Below are 24,133 nucleotides of genomic sequence, written 5' to 3'. Positions count from 1 at the left end.
TAAAGCAAATAGATGGTGGGAGAGGCTCTGTCATGTTAGTTCAGTCTCACATTGTGATTTCATAAGGTGTGTGAGTCACTGTACTAAAATAGCAGAGCCTCTGTTTTACTGCTCTTACAAAGATAATTTATTTATATGGAAAAGAAAATGTGATGAAAGCCATTTCAGATGATCCGTTGCAGGTCCAGGTTATGGCGGCTTTGAAACCTCCTAAGTGGTGTACGAAACATAAGATATTCAGCTGATGGTGAATACAGCAAAATACAGTATGACCGTTAAAAACAACAAAGTAAAATCACCTCAGCGAAAATTTTTGCTGTACAGGCATTTTCAATTAAGCTAAAATAACTTCTCTTGCAGCGTGAATATTCTTCACATGTTTAGACAGCTCTGTCTAATGGAGGTCTCTTTCCTAAAATCATTTAAATCTGATGAGAGGAAAGAATAGTGGCTTCCTTTTGTATGGGAAAGCTTCTGGTTCCACACCTTTTCATTGGCTGGCCTCTCTTCCTTCCTCTTAGAGTCCTGAAAGGTCAACGTCAGGACTCAGACTTTTATCCTGTGTCAACATTAGAAATTTTATTCACTGTGCGACTCCTCATCCTGTGAGCAACACAGGCCGTGTTTTGCATTACTTTGCTGGAGAACACCGTAACTGTATTTGTACCATAGTGTGTGTGGTAACTCTGGTGTATACATACATGTGTATAATCTGTGCTGTATTTAAGTAAATGAATCAAAAATAGATGCAATTGTAATAAGTTATCAACTTATACATTTATTAATTACTTTTTGATGAGCTTGTAAGTAGAATCCATTTTTTGCTTTTCATTGTTCACTTTAGTCCTGCCTTGGAAGATTTCCAGAAAAAGCAGGTCAGCTGCCTCTACATCTTAACAGGCTCCATTCATGTGGCAATATGAAATCTTGAATGCTGTTTTTGATTGTTCTTGTTTTAGTTTTAAACCATCTCTTCTCTGCCAAATGTCAAATCAATGCGTACTGCTCCAAGCAACCGAGCCTGCTATGCCTGCGACCAGCCAACCACACCAAAGTGAGTGACCACGCTGGCGAACAAGAATGCCTCTCAGGGCTGGATATTGCTAAAAATTCAACAATGGTTTCCTTCTAAAATGAGAAACAGGCTTTGACACTAAACAGAATAAAGCTTCTTCACCAGCTGTGAAAGTGCTTTCTAAATCAAAATGCAATGGACTTGAACTAGTTTTACTGAAGACATCAAATGTAGTAAGTTAGTAATTAATACAATCATATTTATGTTTGAACAGGTTAACTAGTAGTCTTTATTCTATAACCTTTCAAAAAGAACTTTTCCAACACTGATTGTAATGATGCAGATTTTTTTTCCTCACAAAAAATACCACATTAAATATCAGTTGGTTTGATTTTTATAGAACTTTAAAAGTACCCACATACTGTGTGCGACCGAGCTGTTCTAGTATAAGTTCTCTGATGACAATGTTTGGAAATTTATATCACGAGAACATGCGAGGCGTACGTCAAAGTCAAGAGGTGAAACTAATACCTGCGGAATACATGAGTGCAATCTCTTTTTAATTAGGCGCGCACAAGGTCATAACAGTGAAATGAAGAAAATGTAACTTATCCATTTCCTACTATCACTGAAAATAAATATTTCAGCGCTGTGGTTGAGTATCCCACCGTCACCTCGTTATAGAGTAGTCCTGGGTCTTAATTTCATTTCCTCCTCTTGTTTTCCACGTGTTTACATGGGTTTCTTCCCACGGTTTTAATCTAGCTGGTTTGATCAGCTCAAGCTTTACAACGTCTGCATGACTGTTTCGTATGTTTACATATAAGCTCTGTGATTATCTGGCAAAAAAGGGGGTTTTCCTTAATGCTTCTGCCTTTCCTATGACTTTAATAGGAATGCAGCGATATAAGAAAATATAACATGGATATATAAGATTTATAATTATTTAACTGGGATCATGTCACATAATTAAGGCTGAAACACAGACACGCACACAAAGACGCACATGTGTGCCTTTACAAGTCACAGTATCCCTTTGTCTGGGAATTTGCGAGAAATGTGAGGCACTGTGGCTATAAACATGTGCTTGAAAAAAGCCAACAACTATCAACAAGCAAAGCTGCATGCCACCTGGGTCCTGTCCTATGCCATGAGAAAAAAAACTATTTCTCTCTTTGTTGAAAATTGTCATTTCCTCTTTCACTTGGGCTAACAATGCAACTAACAGTGCATGTGCATCAAGGGGGGAAAAAAAGAGTAAACACATGAAATAGTAAAATATGAGATACGGCGATAGGATACCGAAAAAGGTAATTGGTTAATGTTTTTCAAGAGAGAAAATAGACCTTTGCTTATAACAGTCTGCAAGAGGATGAAAATGATTCGGTTCGCCTTAATTCACCCACAATCCTAATGTCTGCAAACATCTGCAGGATTTTATTCTCATTAAAAGGGAAGTAACAATGTCACAGCACACATTAACTACTTCGTGAAATAATTAAAACACACCAGGCTCACAATGCTGAGTGCTTTAACTCTAGCATTAATAACCATCCAGGCCATATTGCCATGCCTCATTACTTCATGTTATGCAGACCAGCTGCAACTAGCGTTTCACTTTCATTTCACTGGTCTTGATTTGGTAATCGATCCCTTCAAAAGTTACATTCAGGTCCAGGCAGATCTACGCAGTAAATCTGCCCCGAATGTGTAATTAAAGAAATGATGCTGATCACCTGCTCTGCCTCCTGGAACGAATGATCACGCCCCACACAGAGAAAGCGGCCGGGAGATTTCTGCACAATGACAGCACGATCAAACAAAGGAGAGAGGTTAAGGCTGGTCCTATCTTCCCAATATGTTGCAAAAAGATTGTTTATATCCCACTTCCACTGTGACCAAGCATTGTGAAAGAAAGGAATGGGGACAAAAAAGGCTTTCAGTGCTGCGTGTGATACATAAAACTATCCTTTTGTGAGTCATGCATTAAGGGAGTGTTTTGTGAAAAGAATAAGGGTGCTCTTTTTTTGTTATGCAGCCTATGCCATGCAGACAAACTTTAAGGTGAACTTTAACTGAACTGAAAAGCTTTTTGCAGCCGAGTTTAAGACTTTCCCAAATTAAAACAGTAAATGTTTGATGTTCCCTTGTGTATGGTAACTTTCTTTTTTGTGTTAAAGTTCCATGGAACAACTGGCTTATAGTGGACGATAAAATCATCCTGTTGAGTTTGCGAGTTACTTTATACACCTACCTAAGCTAGTTTTTTTATGATAGAAGCTTATTTGTGAAGAAAAGCCAAACCGCCCTTTTATACTCCAGCAAACAGCATCTTCTTATGTCTTATTCATGTCGGCCCATCTACTGACAATGAGCAGTACTACCTAAAAGTGTGAAAGCAGTCTCTGACTGGCCAAGTGGGAAACAGCTTCAAAGTAAACACATTATCGCTAAGCGTAATTTAGAGAGGAAGTCATTTCGTACAATTATTTATTTCACAATGCCGAATAAAGGAGCTTTTGTAGTGTTTGCTAATTCGCTACAGAAAAACTCAACTCTAAACTTGCTTCACAAAAACACCCTTCTATCTCTCTTACTAGAACTGCGAAGTATTATTGCACTTATTCTTGTAAATCATCTGTATTTTTCGAGTAGCAAATCCGTCATGGAGTACTTTCTTGTTGACTGTCTGTTTCAGATAAACGACTTAAAAAATAAATCGATGAGATTTAGTTTCACATTCCTGTAATCAATACTCTTAATTTATCTCTGTGTGTTTGTGCGTTGCCAAAATCGAGCTGTGCAAAAAGCCCACTTAAGTTTATCATAATGTGGAAATTCAATACTTTCATTATCAGCTTGCCAACCTGTCATGCTGAGAAGCTGAAAGAGGTTTTTGAAAAATTCAGAAACCGTCTCTCAATTATGTGCTGGTAACATTAGTGAAAAATCTGTTCTCACTGTGTCCTAAGTCCCTGAGCTTCTCTAAAATTATTTCTTACCTTGAGTTTGTCATATCGGTCACTGAGGGCTGCGACTTGGTGGTCTCGGTGTCGGCCAACTAGCTTACACAATGCGCAGATCAGCTGCTCGTCCGTCACACAGTACATGTTGACCTTCTCGTCCTCGTGCTCCAGACACATAAGCCCTCGTAGATGTGAGTCAAGCAAGGGCTCGATTAGACGGTGTCCCGTGAAAGGCTTTTTATTTGGATGGGTGGCCTTGAGACACTCCTCGCAGTATGACACCTCGCAGGTGACGCAAGTCTTCACGGCATCCTGTGGAGGGTCCTGTTCGCAGAACTGACACTGGACCCGGTTGCAGGGGGACGTCATGGCTGTGCTGTCAGGGACGGCTCGCTCACGCCGAGTCTCGTTAGGAGAGTTGGGTCCACTTAAAGAAGCTTTCTGGTAGCGGTCGATGATATTCTGCAGAGTGACGTTGCGTTTGAGTCCCTCTAAGCCCCTCTGATTGAGGGTGATGACATAGCGACAGGTGGGGCACTGAAAGGCGCTGATGGACTGAATTGGCTCGCTGGGGGTGCAGTGGGAGACCAGGATTCGGTGGGCGCAATTGAAACAAAGACTGTGAGCGCAGGGTAACAGCAGTGGGTCCTCGAAAAGCTCCAGACAGATTGGGCAGGTCAACTCAGACTCCAGCGTTTCCATTTTCAAGCAAAACAAAGCGGGATGTTCAGCGAAATCCAGGGAAGCTGATCAGCTATCTGTAAAGATGACACAAAAATAATAAAGGAAATGCTAGCAGCAGCGACAAAGGTTAAAAAAATGATAGACTGTTGCTTATTAGTTTCTATCAAGTTATTTTTCTGAGATTAACTGATGGAGAAACAATAGTTAGCTGGAGTCCTAATGTCCACAATCAAATCCAACATATTCTTTGGAAGGAACAATAAAAAACACATTACGCATACCCGATCTAATTACCAGTATTTATGATAATAAAAACAAAGTTATTCATCTCTACTTGAGTTTCAGCATGCACCAGAAATCGACTGAACGTAAAAAACATTAATATTTTATTACATAAATATTTGTAAGAGATATCTGATTATGGAAATGAAGAATACTGGAAAAATAAAACAAGCAAGCAGGAGAATTCTCGGGCAAAAACACGTGTTTGCACATAATACATAAACATGTATCAGCTTTCAGTTTGGTCTGTGTGGCTCAACTGAGAACTTAAAGAATGCAGCAGCAGCTCCTTTTAATTTGGCACAGGAATAGTCTAGCCTGTCTATACTGTAGCCCGTAGGCCAGCAGGCCAGTGAGGACTGACAACTCAGCCAAGCAGAAGTGTATTGGCCTGCTTGCTGATGGCTGGGGCTACACACCATCACAGACACTAAGCCTTTGTTCCCGGCCAGTCAGACACCCCAGCTGCGAGTGGACACACTGTGCTCACAGCGTCTTTCTATGTGAACTCTCTACCTCCACTCATTATGTGTGAAGAAGGCAAAAGCTCATTATCAGGACAGTCGAGCACAAGTAGCCTTTTGAAGTTATGAGGATACAGCAATTACCTATGAGCTACAAACCTGGGTTTGTTCTTTCTATTCTATTCAAATCCTCGCAGACATTCAGCGATCCCACTGTACTGCACAAGAAAAGAAGCAATTGTTGCACGTGTCTCTTGTGACTCTGATGCATCTGCGGGCCTTTGTTTCAGTGCTATTTTGTTCTTTAAAGGCAAAGCAGCAAATGTAGGTGCCTAGAAATTGAGAATCAAGGGATACCGCTCCATTGTCCAAACCCCTCTGGTGTGAACAAAATATGCTTTCAGGAACAAATGTTATTTAATAACAATACTATATTATGTTAACTTTACAGATGATATGAAGTCATTTTTGCATTGTACTAAAGCAAATAAACCTCTACAGGGTAACAACATGATAGTAAAACATGGTAAAAAAACAACAACTTCTTGTTCAAAATTTCATCCACTTGTTAGATTTTCCGCAGCAAGAGAAAAGACAAAATCACACATTATATTTTTTTTAGCAAAGCAACTGGATAAACATAATGCTTTTGCGAGTTGTTATTTTCAATAGGATGCCCTAAATACAAACTAAATAAAGGGCTTTGTGTGACAAACACAAAGCAAAAAGACACTTATCCTCTGATGTCATCGCTTATGGTATAAAATATCCACACATTATAAAAAGCTTGTAAAACAACACTGTGGCAAAGAGCCCTTGCAAAGTGCGTTACAGCCCCAAGTACATTACGCACTCCTGAAAGTGCTCCCATTCATACACAGTTTACTTTACCCACCGATGGATTTCGCCCCACTTTGTACTGCCGAGACATTTTTGCTGAAGGAGAACTTCTGACTCGAATCATGAAAATATCTTTATACCACAAAATGCACCAGTCATTAACTCCAGCATGCTTGTAGAGATATGCATCCAGATGGCACAAGTTTTCAGAGCCCCATAAGTCCTGCAGCAGAGCTGTCATTAAGCAAGTGATTGAGCAAGAGGTAGCAAGCACAACAGGAAAAGTTGCCCGACAATTCCAGGAAAGCCAGCTCCACCTACAGCTGGAGCTCAGGCCAGTACTGGAAGAAGAGAGAGAGAGAGAGAGAGAGAGCAGGCAACAGCGAGAGAGAGAGAGGGAGAAAGAGAGAGTGCGCGTGTAAGAGAGCGAGAGTCAAAATCAGCAAATAAGCAGAGGCACAGTATCATGTAGAGCCCTAGCTCACATCCTCACAGGCAGGTCAGTGTCCCCTCAGCCCTGCCCATTCAGAAATTCAAAGCGTTCGGATCAGTTTCAGGTTCCCTTGTGTGACTGTACCTCTGCTTCAAGCAGCACAATGCTGAGGTACTTGGCAATTCCACCGGAGACTCAAAAAGAAAGGCTGAAGACACAAACACAGATGAGAAGGAGCCCGGGAGGCAGCGGGACTCATCTGTGATGTGGGGCAGAGGTTTGGGATTCCCGCAGCATCCAGTCAAGAAAATTATGTGGAATCGCTGGTTCACCATCTATCGGAGTCTGTTATCCCTCCTCTCTGAGGCCATTGTTATTTAATATGCAACAAATCTGATGCAATGGATTTTTACAGGCTGCAAAATAACTGTAAAGTTGCTCAGCAAAAAAAATGCTGAGGCACGAAGAATCTGCCATACAATTACAAATAAAGACTGGCACTTTCTAACATTATGTGCTACATTCCAGTCTGTACCAGCTGGCCCTCATGTGGGAATCACTGAGGTACCATCTGCTTACCATGTGCCTCTATTTCCAGACACACCCCTGCTGCGCTTCATTTGAATTCTTCTGTCAATCAAAAGAGTCCCCAGGGTGACTTTTCTCTCTGAGAGACAGGTACACTATAACTATTAAAGGCATGCTACAGTTCGTACAAAGGACTGGGTAGAAGGTACATTGCTTGCGAGATACATATTGGAATGTCACTGGTATTGCCAGGGAATTTGGTGTCTATCATAAGATCGCACAGAGAATTGATCAGTTTGAATAAACAGCGCTTAGGGAAACCAGGAGAAAAATGCACATTGATGACTGAAAAGATTCAAAGTTAAGTTTAAAAAGAACCTCTTTTTTTTTTTTGCTCTTTACCAAAGTATTCACAAGTGTAAGGCAAAATTCTGACTTCTGTTCCCATTTAATGAGAAAAAGGGGAACAGTCAAATTCTGGTACTTACTGTCTGTCTATGGGGCATTGTAACATTGCCTACATAAAATTTCATTACCTTTTGGGACAAGCTGTATTAGGTTATATCACATATCCACACCAATTGGAACATGCATTAATAATGACAGACATTGTATTGATATAATATTGCTATGGGAGTATTCTGGTGTTATGAAGTTACATACTTTGAGACCATAAAGCATTAAATATGAAAACAAATGAGATCCAAAGTTCAGTTCTCTCAACAATAATGGTTAAATAAGATGAGACCTTAAATTTGGAGAGTAATACGACCATACAACCAGAATACTACATAAAACCTTGTACAAAAACATCTGACTCTATACATCACTTTAACAGCTACGTTTGGCAAACTGATTGCTTTTGGATAAGTGCAGCATTTTCAGCTGACAGTTTCTCTTCATACTCTATACTGAGGAAGATGCTTAGGGTATGGTATCCAAAGAATCACAGGTATGGGAAATAAGAAATTAAATGTGTGATTGTCTTTAAACTGAAGTATTAACTGAACATGTGTAATTTTATTTGATTAGGAAGTCGCCTAATGGGTCACTAAGAGATGAAACAATTACAAAGTCTCAGATATGAAGACAATTTCCTGTTCAAGTACTGCCTAATCCCTTTGGTTATGGTCTTTTATCGCCCTTAATGATAGCTCTGAACCCTGTATTCGGAGTCTGAAAGAGTGTGATTGCTCTTTGTCTTCCTTCCTGGGGCACACACCTAACATATTTATCTATAATCCTGTCTTCACAGCGTAGCTGTGACCAATGTGTGGCCTGTTGCTGCTCCCTGAAGCAGCCAGCTCAGCAGCGGCCCACTCTGGCCTAATATGATTTACAGCTGCAGCAGCACAAATCAGCTGATTAGACTGACAAATCTACCTGATGTGCAGCTGCACACATTACTGAGATTAGCTTAATGGGAACTGGCCCTGACCAAGGGCTACAAATGCTGTTATTTAAATGATTACGGAGGACAAGTTAATTACAAATCTAAATATTTCGGCAACTGAATTCAAAACGCATCTGTCAAGCACAACTGCACGGAGAAGAATAACAGCGTTATAAGTTTTGGTGTTGTGGCTGTGCAAACAAAGCTTTAGCTGGAAACCAGGTCCAATTAATGTTAGCAATGGCATTCTCACAGCGTAAGAAATGGAAACGGAGGTGTAGAGGTCAGCTGAAATATGTTCATTCTTCCTGCCTGTCACTTCTCTGCATGTTTACTGACACAGGTCATCCCGGTCAACATCAGAAGTTGCACCAAACTCTCATTTCCTCTCGGCGGCTTGGCAGGTGGCATCAGCGGGGAAACACTGTATCCTTTCCACCACCACAGGAACTTTAGAAAATGTGACTTTCCAAGTATGCAGCTGTGGTTTTGTGACTCAAACGTCCACACAGAAGAAATGTCTCATTCACTTCGGATCTATCTCAATCTGCACGTTTTTGCTGAAATCATAAATAATGTTTAGACCTGCTCTTGTTTACCGTCTGTCCCCTGTGCAAGGACAACCAGTTTGCAGACGTCATTCAACAAGAATGAGTCTAACTGTTGTGGAAAACATTCAAAGAGCGACATCGTGTGGCTGATTTGTGAACTACAGCAAGCACAGTGTCCGGTCTGACGTTGAAATTAAATGGTGACCTATAAATTCCCACCAAAATAAAAAATAACTGCAATCTTAAGAAACGTGTAAAAATTTAATAGTCAGTTAATACTTCTGTTCCCAAAGCGTCCACCACTTGCAGCTCCTTCTCCTAAACTCTAATTATTATACATTATAAAAAGACCTCGTGAGTTACCATGGTGACAGCTTGATATCTATTTGTCACACTAGTGATCAGAAGCAGTGCTCTGGTGGGAAGATGTCTAACATTCCTCCTCAAGTGAATGAGATAAGTTACTTATTAACAGGGGCAACCACAGACTCAAATGCGATAACTCAGCTTCACTCTTCATTAGCTCTGCTCTGTTTTTATGTATGCAGGGCTGATGCAAATGGGCTCACGCATGCACGCACAAACACGCACACACACTATATAAATATATATAGAGATAGATTTTGCAGAGGGAAAATGTCTGTATCCTTTATCTTATCAGCTCCGTAAATGGTATTTTGTAGGTCACGAGGCCACAAGATTGTGGTTGGAAGAGTGGCTTTATCTTCCTCAGTGCTGCAGTGGATCTCTAAGTCTGAGCAAGGGTTGGAAAAAAAAAGGGAAGTGGGAGGAGAGAGAGAGAGAGAGGGAGGGAGAAAAGAAAATAAGGCTAAAAGATATATTCTTTCAGGCAGAGGCCATGTAAAAGTGTGTGTTTTAGGAAATGCTACACTGAATTGCTGCTTTAACACTGGAAATCGACTTTGTCTGCTCCCACTCTCTTTGACGCTTTTTAATTACAAAATCCCTGTTGGCCCTCCAAGTTAGTCATCTTATTCCACAAGTTCTACCCACACTTCATAACATGAAGGAATCTGTGAGCACCACAAGGCCAAACCACCTCAGCTCTTGCACAGATCCTTGCCTACAGGCTTAGAAACATATGACTCATTGTTTTGGTAGAAAAATACAGAGGCACAGAAACACAGTGAACAGAGCTAAGAATGACCCTCTGACTTACCTGCCACATGATTACAGCAATAAACAAGCAGTTAGGCTCTACCAAGCTGATCCACTGCAGCGGTCTGAACTTTAAGCAAAGTCACTCGCCCCCTGAATCTCTGTGAGTTTCTGACACTAACTCTTTCCTTCTAGCCTACTGAAAAAACAGCAGGAAGATCAAAACTTACCACCCTTTTCTCTTCCCTCACTGAGAACTGCACCTATCCCATCTACAAGTAGTGGGCTGCAAATTGTTGAGATAGCCAATCATAAGAAAGGGGCAGGCCTTTCACTGGTTTGGTCTGTCTCTCGGAACTGTTAGAGCATAGGGTGTTACCATAACTCCGGAAAGAGGTTTGCTGTCATCCTCCAATGGATTTTTCCCCCCAAATAGCTGAGCTGCATGCCACAAAAACAACATGCACTGCATTAATAAACAGATTCATTTCAGATTCATTGCATGTTTCGTACGATGAGATTTGCATATAATATAAACCAAAATTTGCAATGCTTTATAGTTAACCCTGCTAAAATTAGTCTAGAATAATGCAGCTTCACGCCTAAGTCACGGTTCAATGGAGCCAAATGGAATAGTGCCTCATGAAACACAGTAATCAATTATTAATCAACTGTTCAGAAAGTACAAGAGCGACACTTTGCAAATGCTATCATGGCTAAGCAGAGGTATATTAATAGACTGTCAGTCATTTATGCCATATAACTATTAAGAATTGCTATCTTCATTATCTCAATGCTGATGAATAACATTGCTCAAGGTAGGAAGGTTACTTTATGTTAGCTTGGAAAACGCTCAGAAGAAAGCTTATTTCTTAAAGCAATAACACCTTTTTTTTCTTTCTTCCTTTTTTTTCTTGTGAACACATTCACTGAAATGGAAACACACAGGAATGTAATGTGGCTGCGACAGCTGACTTAGATATTGTTGAAAGTTTTCTCAGATTGTTGGCATCTGTTCACCAGTCTCACAGAAACGCTTCCAACGCAAACATGTGCTGGCTGACAGGATTGGCATCCAAATAGTGAGACTGATAACATCAAGTTTGATCCGTTTATTAGCACTGAATTCGAGCTTACTTTTGAGGCAGGGCATTACCTGCAACAACCTTGTCAACAACATAAGGTCAGAGTGGTTTTTGTTCTTCTTTTTTTAAATGGCATCCATATAAAGCAGACGTTTATGTTGTGGGGTTAAACCACAATATATAAGGCATGGCTTGGTTTGGATTAACTCTAAGCCAAAACCCCGGAGGAGGAGCAGTGAGATCTTATTTTTCAGTATAAAAAAGGATCAAAAGAAATGTAGGGGAATGACAAAAACACTTAGATTCTTATATATGTTAACTCAAATAATGAGTTGAAATGCATCATAACTGCAGCTGCAGTTAGGTCAGCACCATGTGCAGTGTAGAAGCATGCAATAAAGTGCAAAAATATTTAACTGAGCACCACAGAAAAATTCACTGGGCCATAAAATCACCATTGATGTTTGTTTACATTTTTATATCTACATTTCAAACATGCAGACAAAAAAAAATATGCAGAATACCGTATTTAATTTAGCACACTAAAACTCCCTCAAAGCCAAACTCCAAAGTCTAAAAGAAACCTAAACAGCTTTTAAAGTGTCATCCACTGGAAATACAGATCACGCCTTACCTCGCTGTCTGTTACTCAGTCAAGCACACAGTTCACAGCCAGGGTGACAGATGAATACAGAAATAAAGCCCAGGAAGGGATTTTTCTCAAAACACCGGCTTTCCTCAGAAGCCTCCCTTCAGCTCCCACTTTCTGTCTGGGTTCTGCTGCTTCATCTGTCTCACTGCTATCTCTGAAATTCTCTTCACACAGCCTCTTTTTCTCTAATCCTCTATAAAAGAAGCCGAAACTGCTCCAAATGGTTCAACCAGGCGCCGACTTCTCAGGCTTTTCCCTCTTTGTATTATTTTGTTGGCTGGGATCATTAACTTAGTCCCATGAGAACACAAGGAGGTAAATAAGCCCCCTCCTTCCTGTGGGAGGCTGTCAATCACAAATGATGATGAGGCAGTGAAGGGGGTGCTTTTAGCCAACAGGGAAGAACTCCTGATTGGTCACCAGGGAACAGAGGTGCTCTGCATGACAAATGAGAGCTCTGGGATAGATTGAATTGTGAAGATGCTCAGCGAAGTTTACATGCTCTTTTATAATAGACCTTTTGCGTCTTATTCATTCACCTGTCAAAAGAATGTAAAGCCATGGTAATGAATAATCAAAGAGGGCAGCAAATGTCTATTTAATGCAGCTGAATTCAGGAAAATGTAATTTATGTTGTAAACGGCTAACTACTGTCAACACAAATAATCCCAGGATCTTTAAATGACTCTTTGGTACAGTCTGGACACTCAGCGGGGGGACTGCGAGGCAAGTATAAAGCTTCCGTTGCCATGACAGTGTGGCAAGAGCAACGGTGCATCTTGGCGCTCCAGCCAAATGCCACTCTAATCTTTTCACTGGCAAACCTTCAGCTCTCTCTTCACAGCTTGTTTGTTTCTCAGTCAAGCCTACTGCTGTCTGTCACTGTCCAGTTCCTTCCAGCAACCCATGCCAATCTAAAGTCTGCAACGTTTTGTAAGGAGCAAAAATGTGTAAAGACGCTGTTAGCGAGACAACAATACCTGAGAGAGGTCGCTCTCCTCCCGGTGACCATGACTAAATTGAGAAACAAAAGGCAAATTAAGCGGGTGACTCCTATGGCCATGTAACTAACATACTAATGGATGTGAAACTTCACAGGACAAATCAATTTAATACATAAAAAACTACCAAGCGGCATATAAAGATGAAGCTAATATGACTGTCACAAAAACCTAGTGGCATTTTAAGGCCGGCTCCCAAACCAAAGAGCAGAAATAAACACATTTATGGCATCATTTTTAAATAATTCACTTTATGGCTTAAAATTAATGGCAGGGCTGTTCTGGGTGGTACAGCGAGCTAGTACCAATAAGGCTGCTAGCTTGCTGTTAAGCTTTACCTGCGCTAATGTGAGTCACTGAACTTCTTCTTGACTTCTTGTTGCAGTTGGACAAATAATTTGTCCAGTTGGTGATTACAATTAAAATATTTTATTTGTATGTGACTGTGCGACCAGAAAGTCTGTAAAAGGACCTTGCTAAACAAGCTAGCTATTATTTCCTGAGAATTTAGCACTCTTTTAACACTCCTTCCTTACATTCTCTTCTTTCTGGGAGCAGAAAACAATAATAATGCTAAAGTTAAGTCTGGGTGCAAAACACAGCAAAGGTATTCCTCATATCAGTCCTTAGATGCACACGACCTTTTCAATAATTTCCAACAGCAAGAAAATCAGCAGGAAAGTGCTATTGCTCTGAGTACTATATATATATCCACAAATTGTCTGCAGAATAATTAGTTCACTGCTTGCTCTCATATTGAGAATCATATTAGGGCAGTAAAAGGCAATAAAACTCAGGACATTAGAGTCATCCTGACATTTGCGGCCAGTGCTTTTTAAAGATGAAAATGACTTGCTACTTCAGGGTCAGTCTAAAGTCACGCCCTATTCTGAACTGTAATAAACGCGAAGTGGAAAAATGTCTGTTTCTGTTTTACTCATCCCATAAATATAAAACTTGTCTGGGCTGTGGTTTTAACAACTGTCCCCACCTCACCCACTGGAAACCCAATCTGATCCTTGTTAACACACAAATTCTCAGGGGCTTTCAAGTCCAGCAAATTGATCCATATTTATTTTGGTATCTTCTTGTTACTTAGTAGCTCTGCTTTCCACTAAAAACAGATATAATAAACTGTATAAATCCAAATATTTACCACGGATTATGTCATAATGCATCAACATGACTGAAATATAAACTGGCAGTTTCATTCTATCAAGCTGATATCAAATTGGACTCCAGATGTTTGAGGAGTAACAGAAGCAATTTTGTTTATGCTTTGTTAATGCATTTGTATATGTGACCTTTTGTGAACTGTTTTCTTAGTGTAATCTTACTAGAATTAAAAAAAAAGGTCATATTATAGCGCCCATATATTTCCTTATCAATAAATAACAGCATGGCTGGAATAATTATTTAAACAAATGAATATTCATCCTCACTAAATAAGGCCATTTACAGCCTGAGGCAGTTCTCTTGATGATGGCTGGCACATCAAGCTCTATAAATTGGGGGGGGAAAGCCCTGAAAAGGGCTAGAAATACCCTCCTGAAAAAGCAGATAAGAAGTTAGAAAAAAATAGGCTGTGAAATTGAATGTTACATAAACTTTGATGAGGGAAAAAACAGGATCTATCCAAGTGAACAAATGAGCAGACATTTTTAAACTGCATCATCATCATCATCATCATATGTTTCATCTTGGTGTTTATTCTTTCCCAAGTTCAAACCTCTTTCATACCTAACAAAGAAATTCTTAAATATACATTAAACAGAGAATAAAATTTAAGGTGACATTTTGGAACTAGAGGACAGACACCATATGCTCCAAACAATGCTCTGACAATGATGAGAAATGCTCACTAAAGCATCAGGACTAATTAAAGAGTCAGGGTATTTCATTAGCAGCCAAACAGTAACAAGTAAATCTGACTTACATGGTATAGCAGAATAATCTTCAAAAACGCAGAAGTAAGATGCAACTCCCACTGACAGCTCAGCTCTGTTTTTCAGCAGCACATGGGAAATTAAACAAAACATACAGTAGCATCCTGGCTAGTCTCTTTCCACACTCCCTCCCTCATTGGTAAAGCTCTCTACCCTACCCCAACCCCAGCCGTATGCTCATGCAAGCGTAAAACATGTCCAGGAAGCGTCACTTCCACTGGGCTATTTCATGGATACTGTCTCCATTAATGCCTGGGCCCACCAACCCCTCCCCTATTCCGGGGTTGAGCTCTTGCCCCTGGCACCCCACCCTCTCAGCAATGAGACAAAGAGGTAACAAATGGAGAGACAAAGGGGGGTCCACAAACCTAGGGGGACCACATTTTGATGAGTTTCTAACTAAGCAGCCAGGCCTTGAACAGATGGGATCAGTCTCCAGGGCTATCCTGCATGGCTGGCTTTAATACACAGCTATATACATCCTCACAATTGTTAAGGTCTGCTCACTAAATGGCACGCATCACCTCATAGAGCACATGCAAGTGAAAGGCAACACAAAGGAGAATATCTTTACAATGTTATGTTTGCCATTAAGCCTTCAGAAATGACGGTAATTAAAGTCTGAATGTACATGCCCAATTGAGTTAGCGCATGCTTTGGCATCCAGATTGTCCTTTTGAGTGCAAACAGTGATCTAAGCAGCAATAATTATTTTCCTAACTAGGACAGTCCAAAACACTTCTCATTTTGCCAATAAACAATAAGATGAAAGCGTAGACTGCCCCCGCCATGGCAAAGGTTCAACACTTTAATTGCTTTCATCCCCAAGGCATGATGCCCACAACAAAGCAACACACAATCAATCCAAACATCAACCAAATGAACGAGCCCGTTAGTACCAGGCCAATTAACACTCACTGCAGTTTATCTTCAGCTTTCAACGGAGGTGTTATTTTGTGCAATTTAAGCTGGTATCTCAAAGAAAATCTGCACGTCTTCATTTTTAGAGTGTAGGAGGTTTAAGGATATAAACTGTAGAAGATCCAACATCTACATACGCACATTCACTGTGCTTTATGATAGACTGGCAGAACGTATAGAGCCGCTGTGGGCAGTGACCTAGAAATGATTCTTGTCCTCTTAGTTTTCTGCGGCTTCGCTGATGCTACGTTCAGTTATGCCAGCAACAGAATCAATTATCAGCCCTGTTCTGCTCTCTACTATAGTGTATCAAACGAATACATGCTGTGATCCTAAGTGGTGGGACTGAATTTATTATAAAATATTGACATAAACAGGCATATTTTAAGGGATTCCCTACAGAGCATGTCTGTTTAGTGCTTTTAAAGCAACGCTTTTAAGAGACTCTGTTAATGTTTGAATAGTAATAACCTTATTCGGCACGTATAAAGCGTATATTTACTACACTCCACCCTGAAATGATGAGCATGAAGTTTTGAAAATTATGACAAGGGATCAAAAGAAAAAAGTGGAAGAACAAAGGAAACGTTCATATATCATTTACAGAGGAAACTACTTATACTGCGTTGTTCAAAGCCTACTGTGTCTGGTGCTTTCTCATTGAATTGAAACACTGAGGATTTTTTTCCCCCCTTTTTTTTTGGAAAAGTAAGGTCATGTTTTATGTTTAGTCCACACCACAGCCCCAAGGCCTGAAAGTCGTGGCTTGTATTTTATTTTATTTTTTATTTTTCCTGACAAAAATGTATCTTTCTGAAAGAGTGCATGGTGAACGCCTGCTACATTCTTGCTGCTTGGAGGAATCTGTAATTGCTTCCAGCTTCTGAGGGACCCACTAAAACTAGTGTCACGTCTTTATCATTATACTCTCACTGACAACACTGGAGTTATCTTATCAAAGATAGTGAAGCATTGAGCTAAATACCCCCACAAACACAAGAGGCAGCAATTAAAGACAGTACTTATCCAACACAGGAAGGAATAAAAGTGTACCGTCTACTCTCCAGTGAAGAGGTTTAACACTTATCTGTTCTCCAGTTCTCCGTTAGAGAAACAAAGACACAGTGCCACTGTGCTCAAACATCCTACGCCAGGATATGCTTGAGGAGCTCTGAACATCTGTTTTGGTGCACTGTGTTCATGCGTTCATAGAGACTGTTGGAGCCAAAAGCAGAAGTGCAGCTGTTGTGATCTGGGTCAGCTGCGTCTGAGCTGAGCGATGTTTTCAACACACTATCTTTGCGGGTTAAATTAAATTTTGACACTACCGTCGCCGTTTCATTTAGCACTGACCATGATAACCGCCGTCGTGTAGAGAACGTACACATAACAGTCTGTCACTGAGGTGTTACTGCTCCGCTGTATATGTTGGCTTGGTGCGGCCCTACAAAAAACCTTCACTTACACTCCATCTACATGTCAACAAAACATTCCTTCGAGACAGTTTAGGACACATTACTCAACCCTGGCCTGTGAAGCACATTCTTCAAGGTTTTAAACTGGATGAACATTTGCAGAGGTATCACTGATAGAGGGATATGCTTCAGCTGCACTGTGCAGCGAGTCCAAACACATGCATGCGCACACATTACAATCACACGGGCCCCATTTCCCCACAAGACCCCATTCCCATTTACAGTTATTGGCTCTGACAATGAGAGTGACCTAGCATCAGCTCTCGCTCTGTCACAACAACGAGGCGCAGAGAATTCACAGCTGATGGAGTTGGCACTGCTGAGCCGATGGAGACTGTTTTGTTTATCATTTGGAGTGAGGACTGACGAAATAGAGCTATATAATGAAGGCGAGAGGGAGTTTTAAAACATATATTAAAATCAGCAGACATCCAAAGCACTCAGGGGAATAATAATACATTCAAGCTATCTTCTTCTGTGTCTTTATAATATGATTATTATTCAATACCTCAGGCACAAAAGATTGATGTTAAGAAATAGTTCGGTCGCTTAAAACTGTAGCAAGCAGGGTGTTTCAGAGAAAAAACAGATCCAGATGCTTGCATGTAGGAAAGTACTAAAATCCTAAATGAATTCACCAGAGTTCCCTATCCGCAGTTATTTGGCACAATTGCACATTCTGGTCTGTCTGAAACAACATGGCATTGCTTCACTTCCCACCAAAATAAAAGTTTGAGGGAGGGAAATGCCTCTCGTCGAAACTTATGAGCGATCCAGGAAAAATACACAAAACTGCACAAAACCTTAGCACCACATTTCTTCCTGTGAATAGCAAAAGATTTATTTATTTATTTTTGCCAGCTGAATAATTTACCAACAGTTGTTTTGTTCAGTTGTCAGCAGATTTGATGCATGTGCACGCATGAGTGAACTTCATATTAAGACAACATATCTGGCCTCCCTCCCTTTTAAATTAACTTTTATGTTGAGAAGCACAAACAACCCACACTTTTAGTGTCTTACGTCTTCTTCTTATGCAAACCTGTTTGTGCAATCCTGTGCATCCATGCGTGTATTCTCCTTCACTGTGCAGACTGCAGTGTGTAAGTTTCTTATGTAGACTATAGCAGATTCCAAGGAACAGCTGAAAAAATTGCCAGAAACCTTTTACGAAAGGATAAAGGCCCCAACTTTCACCCTTTGTGACTTAGCACAGTGCTAGTCAATTTCCCTGCTGTTCAGTTTGAGGTGATTAGCACTGGTCATGCAATTAAAAAAAAAACAAAATCTAAAGTCAAGACTCAGCACTAATTAAAGTCGCTTGATCCAGTCCCACTAAGTGTTTCTTTAACAGATCTTACCTGCTTCCCCATGGCTGCAGTGGTATGTGTCTCTGTCTGGTGAATAAATATTAGGCTAAAACTGAGTGTTACTGTCAGGCAGCTGGTACTTCCCCTGAGGTAAAACAGGAGACAGAAGGCTGAAGGTGTTCTGTCTGCATGTATACTCCCCTTCATTTGGGGTGTGTACCTACACATACCTCACTGACACTCACTCTGCTTCTCATCTGCTGTACAGGTTTGCACAGGAGCACGGAAAGCTCCTGAGAAGAAACTTAACCCTTTGATGAGTTGGCATTAAAGACACTGATTATCTTGAAAATCCAACCTAACCCAAAAGCTTGTGGACTCTATTCTTGGTCCATTAAGATAGTGGCAATGATATTAATGGCCGTTAATGAGTAGCATTCCAGCTTTCAAAAACAGAGTGTAAAGGGTGACCAGATATAGTGTAAATCAGCATCATAACAATGCTGATAAAGAGATCTACTTCTTCACCATGGGTGGCTTGTGTTGGCAAGAAGAGAAAATAAGTTTTAAGCTTAAGGATTTGCAGCAGCCAGCAGCAAAGGCAAAAAAAAAAAAAAAAAAATCTTTCTCGCTATTAAGCAAGAGAGAATTGGTTTCCTCCACCCTAATGAGAATTCATCCTTTGAGATAGATGAGTCAGTCTCAAAACACAATTCCATACTTGCAATAATGAGATCATATTTGAGGAATTGGGTGTACGGCTTTCAAGCAGGAAGAAAAAGTCAAGGGTTTGAGCTAGACCTCACCTTATCTTATGAAATTTTCACTCTTCAACTCATAATAAAATCACTGAGTATTAACATTCACAGTACGCACATGTCAAACAAGGTGCTGTAAGGAAAAGGAATAACAGGAAGGAAGAAAAAACAGAGAGAGAACCTTGCTTTTCTTCACCCAGTTCTACTGAGGTAGAGATTTTAAAGCGTGTGTGGCTAGGATCTGGTCAAGTAATAAAAAAAAGGCCACACAAAACAAAACTGAAAAATGGACTGGAAAGTTCTGGAAGCTGCCACTTAGAGGAAACTTAGAAACCTAAGACTGCAAGCCTACGCAGGTTATTTTGGATCAGAGAAAGGAAAGTTACAAATCATGTAGGAGTTCAAATAAAGTCAGAGTCGCTTTAGTTTTTGGGGGAAGTGTTCGGTTAGGTTGTGTATCATATAGAAAAGGATTTGGGAAAACCTAAAAAATAAGGCAGGGACAAAGGACTGATATCTGTCAATGCAACCACATCTCCTATACTTTGACCTGTTGATGGTGTGAAGGTGAGGCTAACATCCATGGTTTTAAGATGTCATTTTAAAAATGTTGTGTTATGGTAGATACCAATAACAGTGCGAGCTGATTCAATTTTGGTAAAATGGGTCAAAGTCAGGTTCACACCATATGTGAAAATCAGTAAAAACAACTTTTTATCAATCGCCTTCGAACAATATACTAGGCCTAGGGGACATGCAATTGTAAATTAAAAGAATTTAACCATGACCTTCATTGTTAGTGCCCAAGGTCAAAGTTGTTCTTGAAAACAAATTTCAAGAATCCATATCGAGTGATATATATGATATATAAGGGCAAGGAGAGAACACACGTTTTCTTTTTTCAGTTTGACGCGCTACGACATCACAAACATGCCAAAGTTCTTGAAATAATCACACACTGCATGACTATGTCCTAAAAGCTAAAGTTTTTACAGCTTATAGAAGCCAAAGATTTCAGGCAATTCTGCTCCAATCATATAATAATATGAAAGATAATAAAAATACATAATTTTAGTAATGCTTCAAGGTCTTAGGTTAAAGGTCAGACATCACCGTGTTGTTATAAAAGCAGGCGGACATCAGCATGTTGTGATAAAAACTTCATAAAGCATGAACATTTTAGGATAGCCCTCTATGCCCTCTCTTGTTACCTACTGCTACTACTATATAGTATAATAATGTAATATATTTTGCTGTGCAGAACATAGACTGAATTCTTGCTCTGAATATGTTTACTAAGTCATCTGAGTTTTCAATCTTATGATGCATCTGCCTGTTGGTGATTTTAACAGCAATGATCCTTTTTTGAAAATCTTGGATCTGATCGAGACGCCTCTGATGAGGTTTTCAGTGACGACTGTGGCACATCAGACTGATTTCATTGTCTGTGTAACATGCACTGTGACTTTGTGCTTTCAAGAGGAAGCTTTTGTAAGCGCTGGATTACAAGGCAAAGGTTGATGCTCGGTCGAGGATGAGATGAACATGATCAGAGTTTGTTAACTCTGCCATGATCACGATGGAGAACACAGAATGATCAAGCTGACAGCTCATCAGCTAACTCAGCATCTAACAGAGTTGATGAATGAGTTGCTCCCCGAACCGGCACACCATTTAAATCTCACTCTTTCCATCTGTCATTGCTTCCATCTTCTGATTAGCACCTCATTCTCTTATAATTACCCTTCCTGTACGAAAGTGGCACTTATTAGAGGTGGAAAATTTTGCTGGGACGGATTCTTGTTCCAACCTGTGTTGATGTTCAGGAATTTTGAACTGGAGTCTCGTAACTAAATATTTAAAACTAAGTTTAGGCTCTCTGTAGTGAATTGATCTAACTGTGCCTGGTGGACTGATGGAATATTTGAATAGTTAGAATCATCATAAAGCTGGTAAAGGGGGAAAGGTTCAATCTACTTTGAAAACATCTACTATTTGTGTGCTTTTATGATAAGAGAGCATTTTCCACAGGCCAGCTGACTCCCTAGATCTGCCTACATATGATGAAACCAGGAAAAAGTTATAGGAATTACAAGGGACTTTTCACACACCTGTTGAGGTGGGATGATTACACCTTTATGATTTCTTTGAGCAGAATACAGTTTGATGACTTCACCAAATTTCCAGAATATAGCAGTGAGTGGGCAGGGATGCAGAACATTTACTGTGGAGCATCAGACATAGTATGAGACACCTGAAGTGTGAGATGGTGTTTCATACTGCTGAAAATTTGGTTTTAAGGTTACCAGCAGTATAGGATTAAAGAGGAGCTAATGTGCTTGCCTTTTGAGAATAAAATGCCAGAATGTTTCGGATCAAGATAAAAGATGCCACAATCATATTTTTAGTGAAATAAATAAATAATTTAAACAAAAACATTTACATTTTAGTATTGAGCTTTTTGCATCGAAGGACCCAGGATTTCTGGTCATTTTTAGAGTGGTCTTAAGCAACAGCTTTTAAAGGCTTTTTAAAGGTATTTCAAATCTTTTCTTTAGACATTGGTTGCTTTTCCACTCATTTTCAGTCCAGTCTTTGTACCTGACCATTTTCAGAAGAAGAGTATTTTTTGTTTGTTTGTTAATCCACTGAACACTGACCTATATCTCAGTCAAGCATAAAAAAGGGCACCCAATGAATGAATGAACCAGTTTTGCACATAACAGGCAAGTTAGCAAAGAGACAATTTTTAATTGCATCTTTATGTACTTTGTTAGTAATTGTTAGTAATAGTTGTATCCTGTTTCTTTAGTTGAATCCATGAATAAAATGACCAAAATAACACATTTTGAGAGGCATAAAATTGCATTTGTCACCAACAACTGCAGTCGATCCATCTACTATTCTCTGAAGCTTCATCAGAAATGATCTCAGTGGAAGGGTGGCAAAGACTGAACTATGCTAATTTATAAAAGAGCTAAACTGAAAGACAGTGGGAGCACATCTGATGGCACCATGAACCCAAATTTGAATTATTTTGTTCAAATCAACTGATATATATGTTTGGAGGTCAATCGAGATGTAAAACAGTGAGTGTATACAGCCATCTGTAAACCACGGTGCAGGCTCTGACATCATTCGGGGTGCATTTCAGCCATTGGCGTGCACCACTGGGGAACACAGTAAAATACCATCAGATTTTCATTCACCATGCAATACCATCTTAAGCAATGACCTCAGACACAATGCCAATAAGGTCATGGATTGAGCTCTCTGGAATCCAAGCAATGTTACTGAAGCAGTGTGGGATCACTGGAACAAAAGACTGAAGACTACTCAAACAGTTTACATGAATGAGGTCATACTGCACATACTGCACTCCTGGATCTATTTCCCATTTAGGGGTGGTTCAAGACATTTTACAGTACTGTACTGTACAACTAACTAACAGTACAGTGACTCAGTGGTTGGCACTGATGTCTTACAGTAAGAAGATCCTTGGTTTAAATCCTCTCAGTGGCTGGGGCCTTTCTATGTGCAGTTAATGTGTACTCCTGGTGTCCACATGGGCTCTGTCCAGATAATCTGGGTTCCTCCTACAGTCCAAAGACATGCCTGTTAGGTTAATTGGTAATTCCTATAATTGGTAATTGGCTTTATACTTAGACTGGCTTTAGATGAATAATCTTGCCCTGTGTGCTTTGACATCTGGGATAGGCTCCAGTGCCCCTGCCACCCTGAATTGGATAAGCGGTTAAGAAAATAAATGGATGTTTGTTTTCATGTTTTATAAGAAAACTATCATCAATGGGTACTTGTTAGCAGCTTACAGTTGATAAAAGCTAGGCTTAGGAGCGAGGGAACATGGCTTTTATCCTGTAGTCTAGGAATAAAATAAGTATTAACATAGAATTTGTTAAACACGTTGGCTGTCTTTGTTTTCCCATTCAAACTCGTTTGGTTTGTATTTTCCACTATGTTTAAGGAAGAGAGCAGAATAGAGACTGTTTACAAACCGAGCACCTCAATCAAACCTGGAAGAGCTTAAAAATCAATTTTACAGCCTGACAGTGTTGGCGTTTGTTATTTGTTGCTGTGTTTGTAAGTGTCTGGTAGCTTTGGCTCAGTGTATCTGGCGGTATTGGTTGTTATTAGCTGGCTGCTAAGTTCCCCATGATGATTACTACAGTATTTCCACAAATCCTATACATCAAATGACTGCCAAACTGAATAACATATGAGATAGCACATTACTAGAATCTGCTATATCTGAAAATGAAGACCCGAGGGAAAAAGGATGCAACCAAGACGACAAGAAAGAAAAAAAATCGTCTAGAAGGAAATAGGAGGACACGGCGATAAAAAAAAAAGCTGCAGAGAAAACTCGCCTCGGAGCTGCTGCTCCCTGTCATCTTTGAGACGAGAGTGCGAAACCTTAAAGGGTGCTGATTAAAAGCTTGGCTTCTTTATTGGCACACAGTCATATTACCAGGTGTTTGGATGTTTGCACTTTAACACTGACATTTTTGAAGTAATTATCACGGTCCATTCTCTGCCTAATCATTAACTGCTGGCAGCCTCTTTCATTCATAACAAAGAAAGGTTATATATAATTGAAGCTTGTTTTAACATGTTTTCTACACTCTGTGTGTACTAGCTTTGCCTGCGTGCAGCCTGTGTACATAGGGGAATTAAACAGAGCTTTAAATT

At 40.0% G+C, this 24,133-nt stretch overlaps 1 protein-coding gene across 7 annotated transcripts in view; it reads right to left on the bottom strand.

The window, feature by feature from the left end:
* mid1 (midline 1) overlaps positions 1-24,133 on the bottom strand; it is a 33,456-nt gene that overhangs the window by 7,405 nt on the left and 1,918 nt on the right. Inside the window, exons 1-3 of one of the 7 annotated variants that reach the window (XM_026143750.1) lie at positions 18,717-18,831; positions 4,018-4,739; positions 2,752-2,811 (exon numbers count right to left, since the gene is read on the bottom strand). In XM_026143750.1, coding sequence (XP_025999535.1) covers positions 2,752-2,811; positions 4,018-4,683 — 726 coding nt within the window. In that variant the 5' untranslated portion in view covers positions 4,684-4,739; positions 18,717-18,831. Of the gene's footprint in view, positions 1-2,751; positions 2,812-4,017; positions 4,740-6,306; positions 6,603-10,336; positions 10,691-11,994; positions 12,741-14,949; positions 15,137-18,716; positions 18,832-24,133 lie in introns of those variants that run through there. The other 6 variants (XM_026143754.1, XM_026143751.1, XM_026143753.1 and 3 more) reach the window with 6 other exon arrangements.

Source organism: Astatotilapia calliptera, chromosome 16, assembly GCF_900246225.1.
Source record: "Astatotilapia calliptera chromosome 16, fAstCal1.2, whole genome shotgun sequence".
NCBI lineage: Eukaryota > Metazoa > Chordata > Actinopteri > Cichliformes > Cichlidae > Astatotilapia > Astatotilapia calliptera.
This window is presented reverse-complemented; position numbering and strand designations above follow the sequence as displayed.